This window comes from Procambarus clarkii, chromosome 65 (assembly GCF_040958095.1).
Source record: "Procambarus clarkii isolate CNS0578487 chromosome 65, FALCON_Pclarkii_2.0, whole genome shotgun sequence".
NCBI lineage: Eukaryota > Metazoa > Arthropoda > Malacostraca > Decapoda > Cambaridae > Procambarus > Procambarus clarkii.
This window is the reverse complement of record NC_091214.1, coordinates 16663103-16688102: the sequence shown is the minus strand read 5'-3', so window position 1 is coordinate 16688102 and position 25000 is coordinate 16663103. Positions and strand designations below refer to the sequence as shown.

General features: G+C 41.1%; 1 protein-coding gene and 1 long non-coding RNA gene across 9 annotated transcripts in view; one reads left to right on the top strand and one right to left on the bottom strand.

Annotated features, from left to right (window-relative positions):
- LOC138354935 (uncharacterized) overlaps positions 1 to 25000 on the top strand; it is a 125034-nt gene that overhangs the window by 9164 nt on the left and 90870 nt on the right. Inside the window, exon 2 of the long non-coding RNA XR_011223733.1 lies at positions 356 to 388. This is a non-coding gene — a long non-coding RNA (uncharacterized lncRNA). The remainder of the gene's footprint in view (positions 1 to 355; positions 389 to 25000) is intronic.
- Positions 1 to 25000, bottom strand: part of LOC123771002 (F-box/LRR-repeat protein 20) — a 90760-nt gene that overhangs the window by 7797 nt on the left and 57963 nt on the right. For all 8 annotated transcript variants that reach the window (XM_069309443.1, XM_069309446.1, XM_069309447.1 and 5 more), the window contains 5 exons: positions 8711 to 8833; positions 8201 to 8437; positions 6602 to 6748; positions 1813 to 2014; positions 761 to 873 (listed from right to left, as the gene is read on the bottom strand). In XM_069309443.1, coding sequence (XP_069165544.1) covers positions 761 to 873; positions 1813 to 2014; positions 6602 to 6748; positions 8201 to 8437; positions 8711 to 8833 — 822 coding nt within the window. The remainder of the gene's footprint in view (positions 1 to 760; positions 874 to 1812; positions 2015 to 6601; positions 6749 to 8200; positions 8438 to 8710; positions 8834 to 25000) is intronic.

Genomic DNA, 25000 nt, shown 5'->3' with positions numbered 1-25000 from the left:
ATCGAATGTAACTTATTACCATGGCCTTATCCTCACGAACTTCCTACTATCTCAATGGCCTTCCTCCTATCCCCATGACCCTTACTCTTATCCCCATGCCTTTCCTCCTATCCCCATGCCCTTCCTCCTATCCTTTTTTTTTTTTTTTTTAGTAAAGAGGCCCCATGGCCCTTACTCTCGTGCCCTACTTCCTATCCCCCATGCCTTCCCTCCTATCCCCGTAATAAGAAGTGGTAAACGCCCTTGAGTCGGTTAGGCTACGCATCGGCCACTCGGGGTTAACTTAAGGACACAATGGTATTTTGTATTTAGAAAACAACAATTTTCTGATTAGACCCCATGTTCTGATTTTCAGGATGACCGGAAAGTTTGCTGCCCCACTGTAAAGGTATGTTATACATGTCTCTGTTGGGGATTTTGGATTTTTTTTCATTAGGCGTTTTGGAATTAATTTGTTGGGTGTTTATTTTGTTTTTGTTGGGAATTAAACAAAAATTGTAGTTTTGATTGTTTTGGGGCATTTTTCGGAGCATTTAGGATTGGGCGTTTTGGATTTTTTATGGGGGAAGTTAAAATGCATTTAAAAATGTTTATATATATATTATATATATTATATATATATATATATATATATATATATATATATATGTATGTATGTATGTATATATATATAATATATATATATATATATATATATATATATATATATATATATATATATATATATATATATATATGCGTATAAAAGATGGGTTGTTACCTCAAGGTTCCTGAGCTGTGTGAAGTGATGTTCTCGCGGGTAGACGATATCCTCGTAAACTCCTATGGCACTCAGCGCCAGGTTCTGCAGTCTGGGACAACTCTCACCGATAGCTGTAAAGATAAATGGTACAGTGACACTATGGTACAGATATGTAATCTTACTGTACCTGCGGGATGTAGCGATGCTGTGGCACAGGGGTATGATGATGCTCTGGCAAACGAATGTGGTGATGCTGTGGTCCATGAGGGCAGTGATGTGCCACAGGAATGTGCCACTGGCATTTTCAGCATGCAATCCTAAGTACCTATTTACTGTTAAGTGAACAGAGATATGAGGTGTAAGGAAAGGACGTGTTCAAACGTTCCGAACAGCGTGGAAATGAGTGGTGATATTGTATTGGTTCAATAATAGTGATGATTAGCACACTAACATTTGATTTGTTGTTGTTGGGTAGTATTATTTAGTACACAGAGAAATCACAGTACCGTGATTTATTATCATGCACCCCATACCCATCTTGTGGGCGGTAGTGGTAAGGGTTACAAAGGTACATAATCGTGGTATATCAATGGAAATATGCGTCTGGGAATACCCAGCGCATAGGTTCGAATCTTCATCATGACTTGTGGATTTTTTTTAGTGTTATTAGTATTTTCTATACATTTCACACATAAGCAGTTAAGAAATACTACCACCAAGGAACAAACAATCGTATATATTGGGTACAGTGATGGTGGAGTAGTGGTGTATTAGCACAGGGCTATGGCGGTAGAATAGTTGTACAGGAATAGTGATAAAATTGTATTTATACAATAGTAGAGTGGTGGTCTATTGAAACAGTGATGCAATAATACAATTTTTAGATTATTTTAAAATGTTGCGTTAAATTGAAGTACAGGTACTTGACTCAGCGCAATTGATTTGATGAGTTTGACAAACGATCACTCATTCATACACATACAAATACGCGAGCTCATGTAGATTAAAGTGTGTGTGTGTGTGTGAACCAGAGAGATAAAGCAAGGGTGAGGTGGGGGGTCACCACTTACCGGCAACATCCACGTTGGTGAAGTTAGCCAGGAGGAGGGAGATAAGTTGATGGCCCTTGACAGTAAGGACAGGTAAGATGCCCTCCTGGAAGTTCAGTGTTAGACCTTCAGAGTTAGTGATTCTCAGGTGAGTCAGGTATTCCATCGTCATCACCTTATACAACACCTCGTTCTCCACAAACGCGTTGCTCAGAGTGAAGTTCTGCCAGGAGGGTGAAATGTGAAAATTTAATGTATAAGGTGTAAAGAAATATTAGGGCGAGAAAGCTATGGAGAAATATTAGGGTGAAGTTCTGCTTGAATGGAGAAAGGAAAATAGGGTGAAGCTGTGTTGCTAAAGATGGTAGGGTGATTTAATTCTGTGGACAATAGAATTGTGAAGAATAGGCTGAAGCTGTGTTAGGAGGGATACAGGGACGAAGGTAGGGTAAAGCTTTATGTAGGTGTTACAAAATAACAAATTCTTTGTGCCGGAGAAAATATAGTTTATAATCTATAAAGTTCAAACAGTGTGATCTGAAAGAATATAAACAATTCATTGATGTAGATTGCTGCACATGTGATATTGTGTAGGGGAAAAATTAGCAGTAAAGATGCCCAGGAGTTAGACAGTTGTTGCGGGCAGAGAAGGTCATTCATTAGCGTCGGCCCTAAGGAATTCTTGGCAAGCCTAACACGGTCGTTCCCAGACAATAGGAAACCAGTTCAGGAGTCTGAACTACATTTTTACAGTTTATTTTCTGTGAATAGCCTAATGTCGATCTGTAAGAAACACCACCTTTATACCTGAGGAGTCATTATTTGTAGTAGCATCGACAGGGACAGGAAGCCGGCGGCTTGTGAAAAGTTTCTTCGTTATCCTTAAGGATTTTTTCAATTAAATTTTGAACCGGAGTAGTCATGGTATTTACGGATTCGACGAGTAGGGGAATCCATGGTTTTATAACTGAATGAAAAGGCATCGCCTGTTTTCTGTTCTACAGTATGGCTTGTTGAGCTTGAGGCTGTTGCCTCTTTTGTTAATTACAATGAATCTTATAATTAAATGGAGAGGATTGGTTTCTTAAAATTAGTTCAGTGATTTAAAGGTCTTTATAAATCAGATCTGTCGTGTCTGGTTTATAGCGTCGTTAATCATATGGCCATCGACCTTTCCCGGTATGAAAGTTGACTTAGTTCTGTGATGAGTTTTATCACTTTGCGTTGAACTTTTTCCAAAGCAGATATGTCCTTTTGGAAGGCGATGGCTCCGTGCTTGGATACAGTAGTCCAAAGATGTGTACATCTGAATAACCCATTTCTTTTTATTGTGAGCAGTAACTGGGCCATGATCTCATATATTACATTAGTGTGTCCAGTCATTTAACCCTTCAGACTTGCCAGTACGGGGTTCTTGGAACATTGCAATTATATACAGCATGATGAGGATATCCTCATCATGCATCCAAAATTTAAGTGCTGGCATCTGATCACATGTTCCTATAAACTAACCATCCTGCACGGTGGGGAATTTTAGTATAACATTGCCGGCTCTTCATGCAACCTATATAACCCTTTATATACTCTAAGTTAGCATTATAAATGCGGATGTACCTATGTTTATGAAAAAAAAATCTTGAAGTTGTGTGAAGAACATAGTGGAACTTTGTCCTGTGGAGTTTGCGTAGGTGACGAATGATTATGGAGTAAGACAGTTATTACTTGAGGCTATCGCCTTTATTGATACTTGTATTGGAAAGTATTGCACAGTGTACAAGAGTATTGTTGTTGTTAAAGATTCGCTACCTGGAACAAAAAGTTCCAAGTAACACGGGCTATGGTGACCCCGCAGTGCCTTGCTACAAGAGTAGATGAACCATGCCTTTGACGAGCGGCATGCCTCTTGTTTACATAGATGGCGCTGAGAATTGCATTCTTGCGGTGGCATATTGACTACGGGCTCACCATATTCACGTATTACTTGTTACTTGGAAAGTTTTGTTCCAAGGACAGGCCATATAAGCTTAACGTTTATAAATACACTCTGGCTGCCTGTCCCCCGACACAATGAATTATAAGAAGTTTACTTTTAGATTTTAGTTGTGTGTTTTAGTTTGCCCTGAAATATGGCTAACGTATCTGTGCGTTTTCTCTGAATTCGATTATGGCTTTCCATTTGTATTTTTCGTTGTGTGGTTTTTGCTTATTAAATTTTCAATGGAACAAGCTTTGTCGTTTTAAACAATTAAAGGAGATTATTAATATTTTTTAGACATAATACACGTTCCTTTTCAACATCGACTATTTAAGAGGAAGTCGAAAACTCAAAGAAAATTGAGACTGACAGATAGCCAGAGAGAGAGAGAGACATAAACAGAAAAATATATATTGAGTGGAAGAGGAAAATAATTTTTTACCCATTTTTTAAAACAATTTCGTCTGCTCCATCTATTGTGTGGACGACCAATAATGGCTAAACGAGTTTTGATTGGTTGATTTCCTCGACTGGCATTCATATTTTACTTTATATATATATCCACACACACTGACTAAAATTTGGAAAGCGATGTTACTGTTCCAGCATTATTCAATTCGGTATATTTTGGGAGAATGGGACCATACTAAAATACAGATAGCGGCTGCGAATTGTCTATGAGCACTGTTTCTTTGCCCGAAACGCTTTGCGTAATAGTGGCTTTAGGCATTGTATGTACTAGCTCTATCTATAAATTCAGCAATATTTGTATCACCCCTTATATGTATGTACTTTACCGGAATAAACATTTGAATTTAAATTTTTGAATTTTGACCAATACGACACACTGCAAAAGTTTTCTGTTTATAGGCGTCCCGGTAGTACGGTCAGGTTAGTTTCCGACGCACAATTCTGAATTTCGGGTTCGAATCCCGGGCGGGACAGAAATGGTTGGGGACATTTCCTTTCACCTAATGCCTGTGTTTACCTAGCAGCAAGTAGGTACTCGGGAGTTTAGTCAGCCTGTTATGAGGTTGCATCCTGGGCGGGGTCAGTAATTCGACCCTGGGGGATGGGGGGGGGGACAATAAAAGCCTAACGTGTACGAATACACTCTGGCTTCCTGTCCCCCGACATAGTGAATTTTATTATAGATTTCGTATATACCCCTGAATCAAATTAATGCTGGGATATATATATATAATTTTTACACCTTAGAAGTTTAAAACTTGCAAAACTTTATAGTTTTGTGAAACTATGAACTTCGTGAAACAAAACGTGCTGATGAGTTTTAATGTTTATTATTTTAGGCGGAAATATATCGGTGTTCAGTATTGCATACATGTTAGTGTGAAGGATATATTAGTGAAGTAGGTACTGTTGTATACTGCAGCATGGTATACTATTATATTCACCTCGTCAACTTCCTGGACACAATTGGTGATGGACGCGAGTGTCTTCGGGATATTTATATGCTTTTGGAGTTGAACAACAGTGTCGTGACGATAGGACAGGATTTGTATCAAGCTGTGGATGCTTATGTCTTAGTTTATGAAGGCATGTCCCAGCGGACACAATATCCAAGAGAAACGTTTGATTCAACATTGAATTAACGATGATTCGATATTGAATTAACGTTGATTATCATTGAATTAACGTTAGACTTTGATATTGTGCCCGCTGGGATATAAACTATTGAAAAGATCACATTTTATTTTATTTATCAACATTTGAAAAGATTGTATTTTATTTATTTATATATACAAGAGTTGTTACATTCTTGCACAGCCACTAGCACGCGTAACGTTTCGGGCAGGTCCTTAATCCTATTTTTCCCCGGAATACGAACCGCCAAGTCGTTTAACAATCAGGTACGCATTCGCTGCTGGATGAATTGAGGCTATAGTTAAGGATTGACGCCCAGTAAATCCTCCCCGGCCAGGATACAAACCCAGGCCAAAGCGCTTATAAAGCGCCGGGCGAGTGTTTGACCACTGCGCCACGAGGACTGCTAATAATTTAAAGCTGAGACTGCGACGGGGAAGACGAGGAAGGCGATTATGCATACATGTTGGTGGTTTGAAATGATGATAGTGCCAGGACCCAGCTTTCTTTGTCCACAATGAACGTGTAACTCTTGTGCAGTCAGTCCTGTGGTGTGTGTGCTTTCCTTGCTGCGTTTGGCAGGGTTTGAGCTCTTAGGGCCACTCAGTAATCGTGTCTTATCACCGTCTCGTTCACTTGTATCATTTTGTGTACGTTTCTCATTGCTTTGCATGTCTGTATTGTGTGTGTGGGTGGGTGGTTTTGTGATGTATGGACGCAGAAAGGTGGTTTACGATGGTATATTGGCTCGGGGAGGCGAGGTTGTCACTCGAGCCACCTACTATTTCTGATGCTCGGCGATAACATACCTTGGTGTAACGATTGGACGGCGATTCACCTTTGCGTAGCTGCTCAGTCTGAAAGTCACTTTGACGCAGGGACAACGGACGCAGGCGAAGTCCCGATAGTGACGCAAAATGATAACTATGATAACTCACTGAAACGTAATTAATTTTAAGTGCGACTCACCGTATAGACTTGAACCAGAATATACGCTGTAGAAGTGAACCAGAACATACGCTGTAGAAGTGAACCGGAACATACTCACGCTGTAGAAGCGACCCGGAACACAGACCGTAGCGTGAAGATGAAGGTTGATGGTCGTCTGTGTCACGACACAAAAGATTGATTCACACTCACGTGTGGACATATGATGAACAAATGGTCGACTCACCAAATGACCCAAGTAATGATGATGGCCAGGTCGACAGTGACTCAGGGCGGACTCACCGTGGCGTAGGGACAGAGGGTGATGGCGATGTGTATGTTGTCAGGGTCGACGTACACGTTGGTGGAGTTGAGGATGCGGAGGTGGTACTTCTCGCAGTCGTCGATGTTTTCCAGGGTGAGGCCCCACTCCTTCATTACCCCAAACACCTGTGAAGGCACGCAAGACACGTTGGCACGGAGTTGGCTTCCCACACTCTCTCACACACACACACACACACACACACACACACACACACACACACACACACACACACACACACACACACACACACCAGGAAGCAGTCTGTGACAACTGACTAACTCCAAGGTACCTATTTACTGTTCCAGTAAAAAATGCTGTGTGCGCGGGTGTGCGTGCGCGCACACATTTGTCTATAAACATATTCACCTTCCAGTGCACATTAACGCTCGGGCTGCCAATACCAGTCTGCCAACTTCGCGCAGGTGTGCGACGCAGCGATATTTGTGGTGTCTTAGGCAATAACCAGGAGATCAAATATATCAAATTATGACATAAAAATGATCGAGGTACCGATGGGGTGTAGATCATGAGAGGAGATAGAGAGATCTTCATTGCCGCAAGTTTCCACTCTCCCAATGTGGATAGTTTTATGCTCTCTTCTGGATTGTAACCTATCCATCGCTGCCCACTGGATGGGGGGCGGTGTGCAGGACAAACATATAAATTTTGACACTAGCTCTCCACATATGTCAGTTGCTTAATTTAGAAACTGTACTTGTGGTCGATCTCGAACCCATTGTTGATGTGACGACTTATACTGAATTTTGTAACTAGCTCATCAAGATTGTAACTTGCTTAGCTAAATGAATTGTGGGGTTCAGTCCCTGAGCCCATTATGTGCCTCTGTAACCCTTTCCACTACCGCCCACAAGATGGGTATGGGGTGCATTATAAATGAACTAAACTAAAGTCTCGTCTGGTCAATACACTAAATTTTTTGATGTATTAGCAGGTTCGCAATTGGTTATATTATTCTATAAGATCATGCCAGAAATATGCTGCTATTACGTAAGAACATAGAACGGTCGCACAGATAGTTCATAAAAGTGAAGAGCGTATAAAGTGCAAAAGGCCTATTGGTCCATACAAGGTAGCTGTTTATTATGTCTACTATCTTCCCACGCTCACTCATATTTGTTAAACCTACGCTTGAAATAATAAAGCTATCTTACGTTTATTATATTTGACCTGTAATTTGTTCCATTAATCAAGTTATAACGATATTTTATTATAATTCGTTGGTTTAAAATCTAAAAACTGTACGCTGAAAATGTATTCTTTGAATAATTCGGTTGTCTGTAAACGGAATTCTCGGGCACTGAAAGTTTTTGAATTCCGTATGTCACATTGTGAATAATACACAGTATTAACGTAACCAAACGTGATAAAACCTAACTTAACCGTACCAATCCTTAACCTAAGATAACCTTAACCTAACCCTGGATAGAGAGTAGATAACAGCACTAATTGTATAGTCGTTCCCAATCCATTCCCTTAAGCGGATCTCCTCCCTGAGGACAATGTATTACCAGGGCACATGTTCAATATACACTGCTTGGAGGTTAGCCTAAATTTACCTCGAAGATATCGTCGAAGTCGATCTCTCTGAGCGTGGGGATGTACTGAAGGAGGAAGCTGACGGGCTTGGCAGTGATGACACAGCCGGTGATGCTAAGCTTGGTCAGCTTTTGGCACATGGGGCGGTCTTTCTCAGCGTCGTAGGACAAGCGAATGAGTCCTGCCTCTGTGATGGGGGTGTTGGAGATGTCCAGCTCTCTTATCTCCGGGCAGTGGCGGCCGATAAGTTCCAGGACCTGTGGGATAGTTGCGAAATTGGTACTCTTTAAGTGGTTCTCAAGCAGGAAGTACTTTTATTTTTGTAAAGTTTGAGATAAATAGGTGGTCTGAGAGTCTAGTTTTATTGGTTACGTTACATTGTACCTTACACCCCCCCTCATCATCTAATATATATGTTTCTTTCGATCTTGCTCAATATTTGTCAAGTTCTCCCATACCCCTCCTTCCGTCCCTCCATGCTCCTCCCTTCTCTTACCTTCCTCTCCTTGTCTAACTCCTTTCTCACTTGCCTGGTCGACGGTCTCTGTCATGCTGAGGTTAAGCACTGTGACTTGAGTGAGGCTGGGAATGAGGCGGACGAGAATCGGGGGTCCCACGGTCCTCAGATAAGACAGGTCCAGCCGACGGAGGCGCTGCAATGACGGATTGAACGTAAGAAGGTAGGAAATTGCAGAACCTACTGGCTCATGCGAGATATGTTGTATCCAACCTCCCCTAGTCGTGTCTAGGTTACGCTTGAAACAGTCCTACGGCCCTCACGTATTTTGTTAATGTAGCTTGATCCAATTTGTATAAATTGGTTCGTGTTTTAGTGTGTTATGATATTAGGCACCTTATTAATATACCTTCTTGAGGTTATCTTGAGATGATTTCGGGGCTTTTTAGTGTCCCCGCGGCCCGGTCTTCGACCAGGCCTCCACCCCCAGGAAGTAGCCCGTGACAGCTGACTAACACCCAGGTACCTATTTTACTGCTAGGTAACAGGGGCATAGGGTGAAAGAAACTCTGCCCATTGTTTCTCGCCGGCGCCTGGGATCGAACCCAGGACCACAGGATCACAGGTCCAGCGTGCTGTCCGCTCGGCCGACCGGCTCCCCTACCGGCTCCGATGCCTTGTTATACACCCAACCCACACACGACTAAAGGGAGTGACGACATTTTGGCCCGTTTTGGACCACTATAAGAGTTTCCCCACTCTAATTTAGACAATGTTGACCCTGTGTTTCTACCAGTGGTTGTTGCTGTTTTGTTTTGGTTATGCTGACGTTGGGGGATTGTATCTTACTCAGACCGCTGGTGAATGTGTCATAGGATATAGGGTGTACATATAGTATATAAGCAAGACGTTTTGAGGACAGCACCGGTTACAGCCCCGCTCCTGTGCCAGGTAAATCCACTACGGGCTCACCATAGCCCGTGCTACTTGGAACGTTTAGTTGCCTGTAGCTGAATCTTAAGCAGCAGCAGCAACAACAACAACAACAACAACAACGAGGGCAGCACTTCACTAGGATCTGCGGTAGGATATCTCAGGTTATACCCAAGGTGTATGCAGAATTAAGATGGTGAAACCAAACTCGCCAGTCTGTCCATTTTCTGCACTCTAGTACATCCAAAAATTTCTAACCTCTCGACGTTCGGTATCTTTCATCCTCCCTTTTCACCTTCACAACCCTGAATTACCTGCTCCTCGTCTGTTATAAATAATCGTGAACTAAGTCAAGTTCAAGTATGTTTATTGAGATAAGAAAGAAATACATCTCAAAGGGATAGAGTAGCTTAGGCTATTTCTACCCCCCCTCCTTACAGGGGAGTAGTCGTTAAGGCGTATTCAGCTGATATTGAGAACCACGTTTTTGATACTAAACTGAGGCCAACAAAATTTGTTTTAAGACGTTGATCTTGCTGTCGAGATGGACACCGATCATCTAACTATTCTGGAGTGCAGAATTAAACAAGAATTCCTGCTCGAATTCGCCAAAAAAAGTTAGTATTATACAGTATAATTCAAGGCTTGAACAAGGCCTCTACCGAGGATCTTGGTCTATAGTCAAGAGCTTGGCTAGGCCCAGGACACTCCCCACTTACCAGCAACGATCGACAGGAATGTAATTATTTGTTAATCAGTAGCGTTCATGTTGTACTTATTGTACAACTTTACTTTACTATGCTATGTACTTTATTTTTATTTATGGGGGGGGGGGGAGGGGGGAATTTTCTTTCATTGTATTTTTTTTATACTGAACATCTTTTTGTCAATGAAATTGCGTCTCTCGTGCATCACGTCAATCTTCCTTGTGTCTCGCTGTTCTAGATAAATTTATTGATGCCAAAAGGAAGTCTTATCTTAAAGGAAGTCTTTATCCTTATATCTAATCTTGAGAAAACTTTCTCGATTTTCAATAAATCGAATAGCATTTGAAGGGAATTTGATGGATCTCACGAAATATTACCTCAACTTTAACAAAACAAGCGAAATATGGACCATAATCAAAGTGTTATCATAAGAACAAAGGCAACTGCAGAAGGCCTATTGGCCCATACGAAGCAGCTCCTATCTATAACCACCCAATCCCACTCATATACATGTCCAACCCGCGCTTGAAACAATCGAGGGACCCCACCTCCACCACGTTACGCGGTAATTGGTTCCACAAGTCAACAACCCGATTATATTATTTATCTGACAAATAAATAATATGTATTCAGATGATGAGTCACAATAACGTGGCTGAAAAATGTTGCCCAAACTACACACTAGAAATTGAAGAGTCGACTTAAATTTCCAGTGTATGGTTTGGTCAACAAATAAATAATATATATAGCTGATAATGGATGAATGAAGCATAATAATTACTTAAGCGCCATTAAAGAAAAGCACAAATTTCAAAGTGTACGAGACTGACAAAATAAACAGAAAGCATAGTTTATAAACCCAACATTTGCGTGGAAGAATAAAGGCTACCCAGTAAGAGTAGAGGTGTTAGGGTAGGAGGAGATGGGGAATGTGAAATATGGCTGACCGGCCCAGATGAGCGAGAGAGGGCTGGGAATTTCAAGTATTTCGGAGGCATATATTACTGAGGAATAGTGGAGAGCAGGAAGGAGGTAGTGATGAATTGTGAGAAGGTGGTGGCTGCTGTAATATAATTATATGTATATGTATGTATATATAATTTATTTATTTATTTATATATATACAGGAAGGTACATTGGGATTGTGAGGATACATAGCATAGTAATTACATTGTTGTAAAGCCACTAGTACGCGCGGCGTTTCGGGCAGATATACATTATTATATGTATATGAATGTGTATATATAATTATATGTATATAAATAAGTATATATATACATACATATATATATATATATATATATATATATATATATATATATATATATATATATATATATATATATATATATATATATATATGTCGTACCTAGTAGCCAGAACGCACTTCTCAGCCTACTATGCAAGGCCCGATTTGCCTAGTAAGCCAAGTTTTCATGAAATAATGTTTTTTCGACTACCTAACCTACCTAACCTAACCTAACCTAACTTTTTCGGCTACCTAACCAAACCTAACCTATAAAGATAGGTTAGGTTAGGTTAGGTAGGGTTGGTTAGGTTCGGTCATATATCTACGTTAATTTTAACTCCAATAAAAAAAAATTGACCTCATACATAATGAAATGGGTAGCTTTATCATTTCATAAGAAAAAAATTAGAAAAAATATATTAATTCAGGAAAACTTGGCTTATTAGGCAAATCGGGCCTTGAATAGTAGGCCAAAAAGTGAGTTCTGGCTACTAGGTACGACATATATATATATATATATATATATATATATATATATATATATATATATATATAATTGTGTGTACATATGTGACAAGGCTGCATTAAATGCGCGAGCCATAGATCACTAAAAACTCTAAATGACCCGGCCAGGATTCGAACCCGTGCCGCCTAGGATCACCCCCGAGACGTAGACGGTATTCTAGCAAGAATATAATGAATATTTTGTATGTTCTTCACTTGGGAAGCAACTTGAAAAATATACTCTCCAAAGTTCATTTTAAAGCATTTTATGGCTCGACGCGTGTCACTGATGGAGGCGTTTCACTGAAGCTCTCTCAAACATTTACAGCGGCAGAGGGGTAGTGGATGCATAGAGTTGTTGTTGTTATAGATTCAGCTACTGGGAACAACTGTTTGACTAACCATCCTGTGTGATGGGGATTTTATAGCATCACGTAGTTAGCTTTTTTGACACTGTACTCCACTTCATATAGTCTAGGGTAGCTGCACTAATGCAGATGTACCTAATGTGTTAATAAAAAAAAATACTGGTAACAAAAAGTTCCAAGTAGCACGGGCTATGGTGATCCCGTAGTGGGCTTACCTGGCACAGGAGCGGGGCACTCACTTATGCATAGTGGCTTGGAATACAATATGTACACCAAGTTAGATGAGATTGATTGATTGATTGATGGAAATTAAACTAGCCAAGGTGGCACGGGCATGAATAGCCCGTAAGGAAATGTTAGATGAGGTCAAGGGAGGGGTAACAGACGATGTCGGCTGAGGATAAAATGCCCATATTTTATTATATTTATTTATTGCCTTAAGACTACAGCCTCGGTTGCTGGATAATGAATATTCCCTTAAGACTACCCTGGAAACACAAACCACAACTGTCTATTTTCCGCTTGTTACAACTTGTAATAAAGTTGTTACATCTTGGCTTAACGTGTTTATGACGTGTTAGAACGTTGTTACAACTTGCTATATTGGTTGTTATAACTGGTTACGAGGTGTTAAAACTTGTTCGAACGTTGTACCAACGTCGTAGTTTCGGTGTGTGTTTGGCGGGTACAGCCTCGGTTGCTGGATAATGAATCATATATTACTATCGAGAATTTTCGCCAAGTTCTCTTGTGTTTCTTCAGGTCGAGGACTTGCTGGAGTGTTCAGGTATGTCCTTGTCGGCTGGGAAAGGTGGTGTGTGTGGCGATCTTACTCTAGTGGGAGTAAGGGAACCGGTGGCTGAGCGGACAGAACACTGGACGCGTGATCCTGTGGTCCCGGGTTCGATCCCGGGCGCCGGCGAGAAACAATGGGCAGAGTTTTTCACCCTGATGGCCCTGTTACCTAGCAGTAAATAGGTACCTGGGAGTTAGTCAGCTGTCACGAGCTGCTTCCTGGGGGTGGAGGCCTGGTCGAGGACCGCGCCGCGGGGACACTAAAGCCCCGAAATCATCTCAAGATAACCTCAAGATAGTGTGGTAACAAATAGCGCGCTCTCTCTAAGGCCCACTACACCCCCTCACAAGATGGGTATGGGGTGCATAATTATTGAACTAAACTAACTAAACTCAGGCTCCGGAAAATGGGTTGTCCCTAAATTTGTTACTAAGCTTATAGACTTCACTTTGTCTATTTCAGTCTTTGTCTGTATCCCAGTCTCTATTTTCAGTCTTTTTTTTATAAAGTTCACGAAAGATGACAGCATTTGCGTCAATTACAAAATAAAAGCGTATTTAAGTTTTCACATTCCAATTCCCTTATGAAGGGGGAAGTAAATCTAGTTAACCAAATCTTCGTGGTGAAGTTGGCCGCCAGAACTCAAAAAAGTCTAAATGGAGACTTACACGGTAACTGATATATGCAATGAAGTTAAGAGCTGAAGTTTTTGTGAATGGCGTTTAGAGATTCGCTCACATCTCGCTTTCTTATTACTCTATTATTCTCATAATTTTTATTTTGTTAAGGGTTCGAGCCCCCCCCCCCCCTAGCGTGAGAGGATTGATTGCGCATCAGTCTTTAACTTTTCGCGCCCCTGTTCACCGAACAGTAATAGGGTACTTGGTTCTTCACCGATTGGCGAGTCGAGTTCCAGAGAAACTAGTGGGTAAGGCTTACCATGAGCTGTGGAAAGGGAAAACTCTCAGCCTGATAACGAGAGAGAGAGAGAAAAAGAGATGGGGGTAGGTTGACCAGACCACACACTAGAAATTGAAGGGACGACGACGTTTCGACTTGAGAATGGTCCAGGACGGACCGAAACGTCGTCGTCCCTTCAATTTCTAGTGTGTGGTCTGGTCAACATACTTCAGCCACGTTATTGTGACTCATCGCCTGCAGATGGGGGTAGGGATAGGAAGGGAAGGATAGTGTTGTAACCTATCTTCACTATGAATCTTAGGATTTACACTAAACAAATCTTACGTAAACTAATCACCGGTACCCACAACCAGTCCAGCTTAAAACGATGAGAGCAGGATAGACAAACTTTACGGGCTATTCATGCCCATGTCACCTCTTGGGTGGCTTAATCTTTATCAATCATCAATCATAGACAAACTGAAAACTCTTCATCATATTTTCTTCTTCGGCTGTCACTGCTGGTTGGAAAATAGATGGCTTTACTATGCTATATTGGAAAAAATAGGGAATGAGAGAGAATCTTGTTAGCATTAATACTACTGTTTACTATTACTTAAACTACAGCAGGCGCAGCGACTACTACTTATTTGACTACTGCTATTATCTTTACTTTTATTGCAAAAGTAGCAAGACTATTGTTAGTCTTGCTACTATCGCTGCCCTCCTACGCCACTGTAATTTTCATGTGGTTGAACATGCTGAATATTAAGGAGAACATGGGAGTGTCTTGTATATTATAAATTCCGAGAAGGCATCCAAAAGCCGGTACAGACATCTACCGTACAGCTTCGTAAACGTAAGGAAATTTAGGTTATATTTCGATACTGTAATGTTGATATTCACCAAAGTGTTTATCCAGCCATTTCCTATAAATCTGTACTTGGTTTATGCTTGCAATGCGGAGAGGGTATTGATTCTAGCATTCTTTGTAGACGAAAAAAAAACTTTCCTCTGTATTTTATTTGCCGTCACGAGGTTTCATATTTATCATTGCCGTATCACACCTCAAACACTTTATGCATGTAAAATGTTTTCAGCAACTCTGAGAGAGAAAAGTGATGGATACACGAGTAGGGGAAGTAGAGGAGGTGAAGGGAAGAGAGAGAGAGAGAGAGAGAGAGAGAGAGAGCGCGAGTGTGTACAACATTTCATAACTCCGCGTCTTGTGAATGTCTCAAGACTTCTCTGCCCGGAGCTATTGATCATGCCTCTTCAGCGTATTAACATAATGGTTTTCCAGAAATCATTTGACTCACAGATTAGGTTAATAACATGCTGAAGGTGAGGGGAGGGAAGAATTGGATAAATTTCAGAATAAGGGGAAAGAAATAATATGAAAATGCGGTAGGGGATCTAGTGGAATTAAGGATAATAAAGAGGATTATTGTAAAAGTAAGAGGGGTTGTAAAGGATATAAGATGGAATAAAGCAGGAACACGGAGCTAGAGAGAGAGAGAGTGAGAGTGACAGAAAAGAGAGGGTGAGATAGTGAGAGAATGAGAGTATAGTCCACATTAGTTCAGGAAGTCTTGGTCATTAGGAAATAATGAGTTTCTATTTTTTTCTACATTTTGTTTCGACTTGAACAGATAATTAGGGTAATTAGTTTTCGTTTCCGGCTGAAAACGTTTGTACGCGTGTGTGTGTGTGTGTGTGTGTGTGTGTGTGTGTGTGTGTGTGTGTGTGTGTGTGTGTGTGGATTGATGTGTTAGTAGTTGTTTAATGATCACGATGAAACGTTTTAACTAGGGGAAATATTATTAGTGATTCATATGTTAACACAGAGTAGTGGCTGTAAGCAGTGGTTGTAAAATTGATAAGATTAGAGTTTAAAAACAAATGGGTAAGTACGTACTCGAGAGGTTGAGATAGTCGCTTAAATTATCAGTTCGTAAATTATAATTTGCACAAATAGTTTGTTAAAAACGTTCCCAAAGTAGTCAACCTGTAGAATGGTCTGCCTGTCGACGCTGCTGAAGCGAGAATGCGCTCAGCTTTAATATGCAACTGGCTAAGCTTATTAGACGAAATGGTGCGTTCTTCCTTTCCCTTCCCCTTCAAGACCACTTTGTATGATGACTGTCGAGTGAATATAAGTACCTACACTCGCGCGTTGGTGAGGGATAAAATTATTAGGTTCTAGTGCTTATCCGGAGTGCTTCCGGAGTAACCAAAACAGTTCTTAAATCCACCAGTCGTTAAATGTTCCGCTGCCTCTTCGGTCCCAACCGTTATGCAAGGCCGGTGAACACCCTCCGTAAATAATGGTTCATATTACAGAGATCACACTAACGTGATGCATCAAATGAACAAATCCACAAGGAAGTCGATTAAGGCAGTGTCTGGGATGCTCCCGGACGCAGGTTTGAATCCTCGTCACGGCCCTTGTGGATTTGTTCAATGGTTCATATTCACCAAATTCCTTGGCCAATTGAACGGTCCCACTCCAGCTTTTGACGAAAAGTTCGTTGACATGTCGAGGGAAATAACAGTCGCTTCCTTCCATTAATATGCGACTTGCTGACCAAACCACGCACTAGAAATTGAAGAGACGACGACGTTTCCGTCCGTCCTGGACCAATGTCAAGTCCTGGACCAACCAGGTTTCCGTGCACCTGGAAAATGTTGTTAACATTTCTCAGCCACGTTATTGTGAAATTTCATCTGCATGTGACTCTTGCCGTGTTTGGTCTTGTTGCATCCTTCCGGTGATATTTTCCTGCTGAATTTGTATAGGACTTTGAAACCCAGGCTCCGTCTGCTGTCGATCACTGCTTTGGTCGTTCATCACTGTCAGTATCACTTAACTCTCAGCGCACATTTTTGTCGATGTTCTCCTGGTCACTGCTACTAGAAAAGCAGGCCCGCCGTCACTGCCGGCGGGAGTAGAGGCGTATGAGGAGACACCTGCTGTACGGAAAAAGTCCATGGAAATTTACAGGAAAAGTAGGCATGATAATTGGGGATTATAGATGCGTCAACCACCTGTTCACTTTTGCAAGGAAGAATACTGAATCTTCAATCGTCTTATTATTACTACTACCACTTCTTGATGTGCCTATCATCACTACTGTTACAGTAATTGTACTACTATTGCGGCTACTACTGTACTACTACTATTATACTACTACTATACTACTTCTATTCTACTACTACTATACTACTTCTATTCTACTACTACTATACTACTTCTACTACTATCATCGCCGCTAACATCATAACGAGCTACCTTTGGTCTGCTTTGTAGCCTTTTACATCGGCTAATGAATCACACTGCAGTCTAATTTTGGTATATCCTCTCTAAATGTAATTGTTCTGCCAATCACAATTACCTTTTGGTGATTATCAGTTTTCTGAAGTTTTCAAAGATTATGTCGGCTGGATTATGCTCGATATGGGGGGGGGACCCCCTGTTTATGAATGAAAAACGCTTTACATGCGATTCACAATTGATAACGTTCGAACATTTCAGGAAAGAGGGCTATCTGTTCGAATCGCATCTCTGCAAATGCTTCACCAACGTACTACAATTACAAATAATTGCCTAGAAAGTTTACACAATCTAATCTACTCCTAAATGTGAACAATATGCTGATGTAGTTATCACATTAATTTATATTTAGGAAAATCCTAATTATTAATGCCCAGTTACGATTACATTGATGAATGCGTCTTTGGAGTTAACTGTCGGATGGACGAGCATTGTCTAAATATAATGTGATTCTGAAATTGAAATTGAAATAAGTTTATTGAGGTAAAATACACACAAAGGGATGAGGTAGCTCAAGCTATTCTCACCCCGTTCAGTACATCGTGTTAATACATATATACACACACATCACAAACAATAAACATATTACCAAACATTCTGAGAGATAAACATCTACATTTCCTAATGTGATTCTTGTACTGTGATTTGGGGATTTGTACTCACCGGATTTGTGCGCTCCTTGAGGGACTTGAGGTAGACGAGGGTAGAAATAGCCTAAGCTACTCTATCCATTTGAGATGTATTTGATTGTCTCAATAAACGTACTTGAACATTGTCTGGGGGCGGGTTCCATAAACAGGGGGGGGGGGTTGACGGGTGGAGTAGCAAGCATTTGGCCTTTGTTGATGAGGATGGGGGGGGGGTCTGCGTGTTTACCAACCATGTGTTTATTGTTGTTGTCAGCCATGTGTTCGTTGTCATTCATGTGCTCATTGTTGTTGTCAGCCATGTGTTCGTTGTCAGCCATGTGTTCATTGTTGTTGTCAGCCATGTGTTCGTTGTTGTTGTCAGCCATGTGTTCGTTGTCAGCCATGTGTTCATTGTTGTTGTCAGCCATGTGTTCATTGTTGTTGTCAGCCATGTGTTCGTTGTTGTCAGCCATGTGTTCGTTGTTGTTGTCAGCCATGTGTTCGTTGTCAGCCATGTGTTCATTGTTGTTGTCAGTCATGTGTTTGTTGTTGTCGGCCATGAGTTCGTTGTTGTCGGCCATGAGTTCGTTGTTGTCGGCCATGAGTTCGTTGTTGTCGGCCATGAGTTCGTTGTTGTCGGCCATGAGTTCGTTGTGGTCGGCCATGATTTCGTTGTGGTCGGCCATGAGTTCGTTGTTGTCGGCCATGAGTTCGTTGTTGTCGGCCATGAGTTCGTTGTGGTCGGCCATGAGTTCGTTGTGGTCGGCCATGAGTTCGTTGTGGTCGGCCATGAGTTCGTTGTGGTCGGCCATGAGTTCGTTGTGGTCGGCCATGAGTTCGTTGTGGTCGGCCATGAGTTCGTTGTTGTCGGCCATGAGTTCGTTGTTGTCGGCCATGTGTTCAGTGTTAGCCATTTGTTCATTGTTGTCAGCCAGTTGTTCATTGCCTTTTGTCATTGTCATCTATTTACACATTTTTGTCTAATTTGTTATATAATTACTGTCATCCAGTCTATTGTTGTTGTTGTTGTCAACCTTGCAGTACTGCAGTCTCGAAGAGTGACACGTTGAGTACCTGTGCTTTAGCCAGTGATGAGAGTTCATCCCTCTCTTTATTTTTATTTATTTTTATTTTATTTTGTATTTTTGAATATTTTTATTCTATTTTTTGAGTGAATTTTATTTTTCGTATATTTATTTTCCTTATTATTTTTGAATTATATAATATTTTATTTAACTATATTAAAAAAAAAAAAAAAAAAAAAAAAACTGTTCCTCCCCATCCCTTTACTATCTTTCAGATTATAAACACAACAAAAAAATATGAAAAAGAGATATTCCATTGCTCTAAATATTCCGGTAAAGGGGAGAAACTTTTACAAAATCTTTAAGGAAAACTCTACTTAGAACATAGCGCAAAGTGAAGCATTGTAATCGTTGCATACAAAGTTCCTTTAAAAAAAAATAACTTATTGCATAAAGTTCAATGATGAAAATATATAAATAGATGGGAAAGGCTCAAACAGGATGAACAGTTGAAAGCACATTGTATCTGGGTATAGAGGTTGTTATTACGAAACTAGGAACAAAAAAATATTTTGAGGCGAATGTAGTTCATGTAAAAACGACTCAATCCGACAACAACCGCAAACGAAGCAGCCGAAACGCAGTGAATGTGAAGCCATTTATCTTTTCGATAGACGGGGATTAGGTCAAACAGGATTTCTATAGAGACTGGGTGGATGTATAGTCTCTCTCTCTCTCTCTCTCTCTCTCTCTCTCTCTCTCTCTCTCTCTCTCTCTCTCTCTCTCTCTCTCTCTCTCTCTCTCTCTCTCTCTCTCTCTCTCTCTCTCTCGCTCTCACGCTGCTTAACTAACTAATCAATACCACCCAACCACGATACTTCACTGCTGATTAGTAGAAGTTTCCTCAATAGCCTGAATCCTCTTGAAGATTTCCTCTAATGCTGTGGTGCTTGATGAATTAGTTGTTATACTCGTCTGGATTGTTGGAATTGGTGTGTGTGCGCGCGCGTGCTCATCTAGTTGTACTCGCCTAGATGTGCTTGCAGGGTCGAACTAGGCTCCTAACCCCGCCTTTCGAACGTTCTTAGATTAATGCAATGACATTTACCACGCTTTTATCATATTTATATTTAAAACTTTGAATCGCATTAGCTTCGACGAGTTCTACGTCTAACCTGTTCCAATTATCGACAGCTCTAACACTGAACAAGTTCTTGTTGACGTCCGTGTGACTCATTTACTTCTCGAGTGTCTACTTGTGACCCCCTCGTTCTGCTGTTCCAAGCTTTGAACAACATTGTTGTCTGCCGTATTGTTTATGGTTGCCAGCCATTTGTTCATTGTCAATCATTTGTTCATTATTGTCAACCATTTATTCATTGTTGTCAGCTATTTGTTCATTGTCAATCATTTGTTCATTATTGTCAACCATTTATTCATTGTTGTCAGCTATTTGGTCATTGTCAGTCATTTGTTGATTGCTGTCAGCCATTTGGTCATTTCCCTTGGGGGGGGGGGGGGTATGAAAACATGTAATCTTATATGTTTTCATATCCCCCCCCCCCCAAGTTTTTTTTTAATATCTATCTTTTTGGGGGGAGAGCTTGAGGGAGGTGGGGAGGCGAAAAGGTTATGTAGTGAGGGAGTGAGAGTAGCGTGGTGAGAGAGATTATATCTCCTTTCCTCCAGTGTGGTAAGGTCCAGTTCCATCAGTTTTTCCTCATAGCTTAAGCCCTTCTACTCGGGAACGAATCTTATTGCATATCTCTGGACTTTTTCTAGTTTCTCCTTGTCCCTTTTTCAAGTAAGGGTTTCATGCTGGTGATGCATCATGATGTATGGGTCTCATGTTCGTTGTATATAGGGCTTGAGAAGCCCTTTTCTCCAGATTTCTGAAGGATACATGGATGTTGTCCAGTATGCCATATGCAGCTGTTGCTATGCTGCTAATGTGGGCATCTGGCATCAGATTTGGGGACTCGGTTGACAGAGCACGGATACATGGGGGGGGGGAGAGGGGGGGGAGTGTGTGAAGCTCTGATTGGGCTTTGGAGAAGCTTCGGGATCCTAGTGAGGACAGTAGCACTCCAGGTTGCAATTCCTTTTACCATGTGGTGGTACAGTTGACTAAGACGCATCTGGTAACATCCCATGCGTAGGTTCGAATCCTCATCGCTGCCCTTGTGGCTTTGTTCATTTGATATATCACGTTATTGTGATTGCGTGCGTGCGTGCGTGTGTGTGTGTGTGTGTGTGTGTGTGTGTGTGTGTGTGTGTGTGTGTGTGTGTGTATGTATGTATGTATGTATGTATGTATGTATGTATGTGAGTGAGTGAGTGAGTGTGTGGTGGTGCAGCTGAGTCACACGCCAAGAGAGGTGGGGGTGTAGGGGAAGTCACCTTGAAATCACCGCTCTTGATGTCAACTACTTGACAGCATCTATTCTGGTGCGACACAGGCACACGCACACCTTATATATACAATATATATATATATATATATATATATATATATATATATATATATATATATATATATATATATATATATATATATATATATAATTATTAAATATGACTGAAAAAGTAAGATTAATAATTCTAACACGAATTTTCTCAATTTTCTTAATATTTCTTAGGTTTCTCTTCACTGTCGATGGTAATTGAAAAATCAATTCTCCAAAATTCATTTTTATTTCTAGTCTGACGCGACACTTGAACGCGTTTCGTAATAACGTATTACATTTTCAAAGACTTTAGTTTACACACACACAACTATAACCTGCAAACACTAAACAGAGTTCTACTATGCTATAATTTAAACGGCTTTCATTTTATATACCTGCATTTGGGTGAGGTGATATGTTACAACAGTTTTGGATGAAGTGAAAACAAACTTTCAACACAAGACAGAACACGAAACAATGGGTATAATATTGGGTAAATTAAAGGGAAGAATGGAAGTAACTGCAAAGGGCCTATTGGCCCATATTTCTTGATGCTTCTATATTGGTGCAGAGTCTTGAAGTGGGTAGAATATAGTTGTGCATTAATTGGCTGTTGATTGCTGGTGTTGACTTCTTGATGTGTAGTGCCTCGCAGATATCAAGCCGCCTGCTATCGCTGTATCTATCGATGATTTCTGTGTTTTTTGTTAAGACTTCTCTGGTGATGATCTGGTTGTGGGAAGAGATTATATCTTCCTTAATGGAGCCCTGTTGCTTATGCATCGTTAATCGCCTGGAAAGAGATGTTGTTGTCTTGCCTATATACTGAATTCTTTGAGGCTTAATCCCCAAGTAGGCATTTGAAGGCATAGACGATATTGGTCTCTTTTAAAGTGTTCTACTTTGTGTCTGGAGAGTTTCTCATGAGTAGGTTGGCCGTTTTTTTGGTTTTATAGTAAATCGTCAATTGTATCTTCTGATTTTTGTCTGTAGGGATAACGTTCCTATTAACAATATCTTTCAGAAGATACAGTTGGTTGTATCTTCATATCTTTCAGAAGATACAGAAGGTTGCATAAAGCGACTGATAGCTGAAAATGGAGATCCAAGAGCTGAAGCTCGATCTTCCAGCCATAAAAAATAGATGAGCGAACACACACACGCACACACACGAACCATAATTTTCCCCTTCCTTTCATACATGTCAACCCGTAAACATTTGATACCATTTTGAAGTTTTTAATAAACGCTGCCTGACTCCCAGCACTGTTTGCCTCTGATACCCTGAGGGAGAAATATGTGCACGGTGGCATGTGTTGATACGGCGTACTAGCATGCAATATCATACAATATGCAATAGATTAGTTTGCAATATTTAAAAAACCATATAACAGTTTGACACAATATAATTTAATTAAATGTATTAAACATACACGCACGCACACAGGCAGTATAGCCCAGTAGGCTCCACAATCTGTACACCAGTTGATTGACAGTTGAGAGGCGGGACCTAAGAGCCAGAACTCAATCCCCCGCAAGTACACACACACACACACACACACACACACACACACACACACACACACACACACACACACACACACACACACACACTAGGTTACGAAAAAAGGGAGACGGGCATACAGAAAATGATAAAGTAATTTGTGAGGAGCTTCAGCTTCCATAGTGTTCTCAACTGAACCTGAACTGCTCCTAGAGATAGATAAGTAAGCAGCCCCCTGACGAGAGACTATTAAATATTGAGGTAACAGCGGAGGGAGTAGGACTACAACTAGCATCACATGATGTAACTAAAGCTATTGGGCCTGGTAGAGTATCACCATGAATGTTACAAGCAGCAGCACGGACCCTTAATCTACATCTAGCACTAACCTTTAATGAGTCATTTACAAAAGGGGGAATTGCCCAACTGCTGGAAGAAGGTAAATGTGGTGCCAATCTACAAGAAAGGAGATAGAAGCACTTGAGATCAGCGTCACTCACAAGCATTCCTAGCAAAATACTTGCGTTAAAAGATTCAACGTTGAAAGTTAAAAGATGTTAAAAGATGATGTTACGTCATCATTTAAAAGTTAAAAGAAGAGGGAGCCGAGCGGACAGCACGCTGGACTTTTGATCCTGTGGTCCCGGGTTTAATCCCAGGCGCCGGCGAGAAACAATGGGCAGAGTTTCTTTCACGCTATGCCCCTGTTACCTAGCAGTAAAATAGGTACCTGGGTGTTAGTCAGCTGTCACGGGCTGTTTCCTGGGGGTGGAGGCCTGGTCGAGGACCTGGCCGCGGGGACACTAAAGCCCCGAAATCATCTCAAGATAACCTCATGATAGCTGCACCCATATACCACAACTTTAAAAGCAGGTATCATAGGGAAATAGGTCAGGAATCATTCATTAGACAACCAGCGGCTTGAAAAATGGGGTCAAGGAGCTAGAGCTGGATTCTGCAGGGCACAAATAGGTGAGCACATATAGTTAAGAGCGCGCGTACGCAGCCTTTTGGCTGAGTGAACAGCGCTCTGGGATCATAGTCTTAAGGGCCCGGGTTCGATCCCCGGCAGAGGCGGAAACAAATGGGCAGAGTTTCTATCACCCTGGTGCACCGGTTCACCTAGCAGTAAATAGGTACCTGGGAGTTACAGCTGCTACGGGCTGCTTCCTGGGGATATCTGTGTGTGAACTCGCCTATTTGTACTCGCCTATTTGTGCTTGCGGGGGTTTCAGCTTTGGCTCTCAGGTTCCGCCTCTCAACTGTCAATCAACCGGTGTACAGGTTCCTGAGCCTACTGTGCTCTATCATATCTACATTTGAAACTGTGTATGGAGTCAGCCTCCACCACATCACTGCCTAATGCATTCCATCCGTTAACTACTCTGACACTGAAAAAGTTTTTTCTAACGTCCCTGTGGCTCATTTGGGTACTCAGTTTCCACCTGTGTCCCATTGTTCGCGTCCCACCCGTGTTAAACAGATTATTCTTATCTACCCTGTCAATTCCCTTGAAGATTTTGTAGGTTATGATCATGTCTCCCCTTACTTCTTCTGTGTGTGTGTGTGTGTGTGTTAGAGAGAAATATATGTAGTAGACATAATAGAGGAAAAATAAATTGGTTAGAAGTGCGGGGTTCGATTCTGCAGATACAAATAGTAAATACACACTTTTGTAAAATAAATCACCTCATCAAAAAGTTATGGACACATAAGGGGCATAACTAGCCGACCACTCACGATTGTGAAGGGAACTGATAAACACCTGGACACGCACAGATATTAGCTTTATTGCATATATTTATTGTACAATTCAGTACTATGAGGACATGTACAACGCGTTGTATATAGTTTTTCTAAATAAAATTGTCTGAGGAGAGAAGGAAAGATATGTCATGGTTTTCTATCGTTTCGTCTGCCTCTATTTACCCGTCCCCAATACTTAAATGGAAAACGGGGCTGGGTTC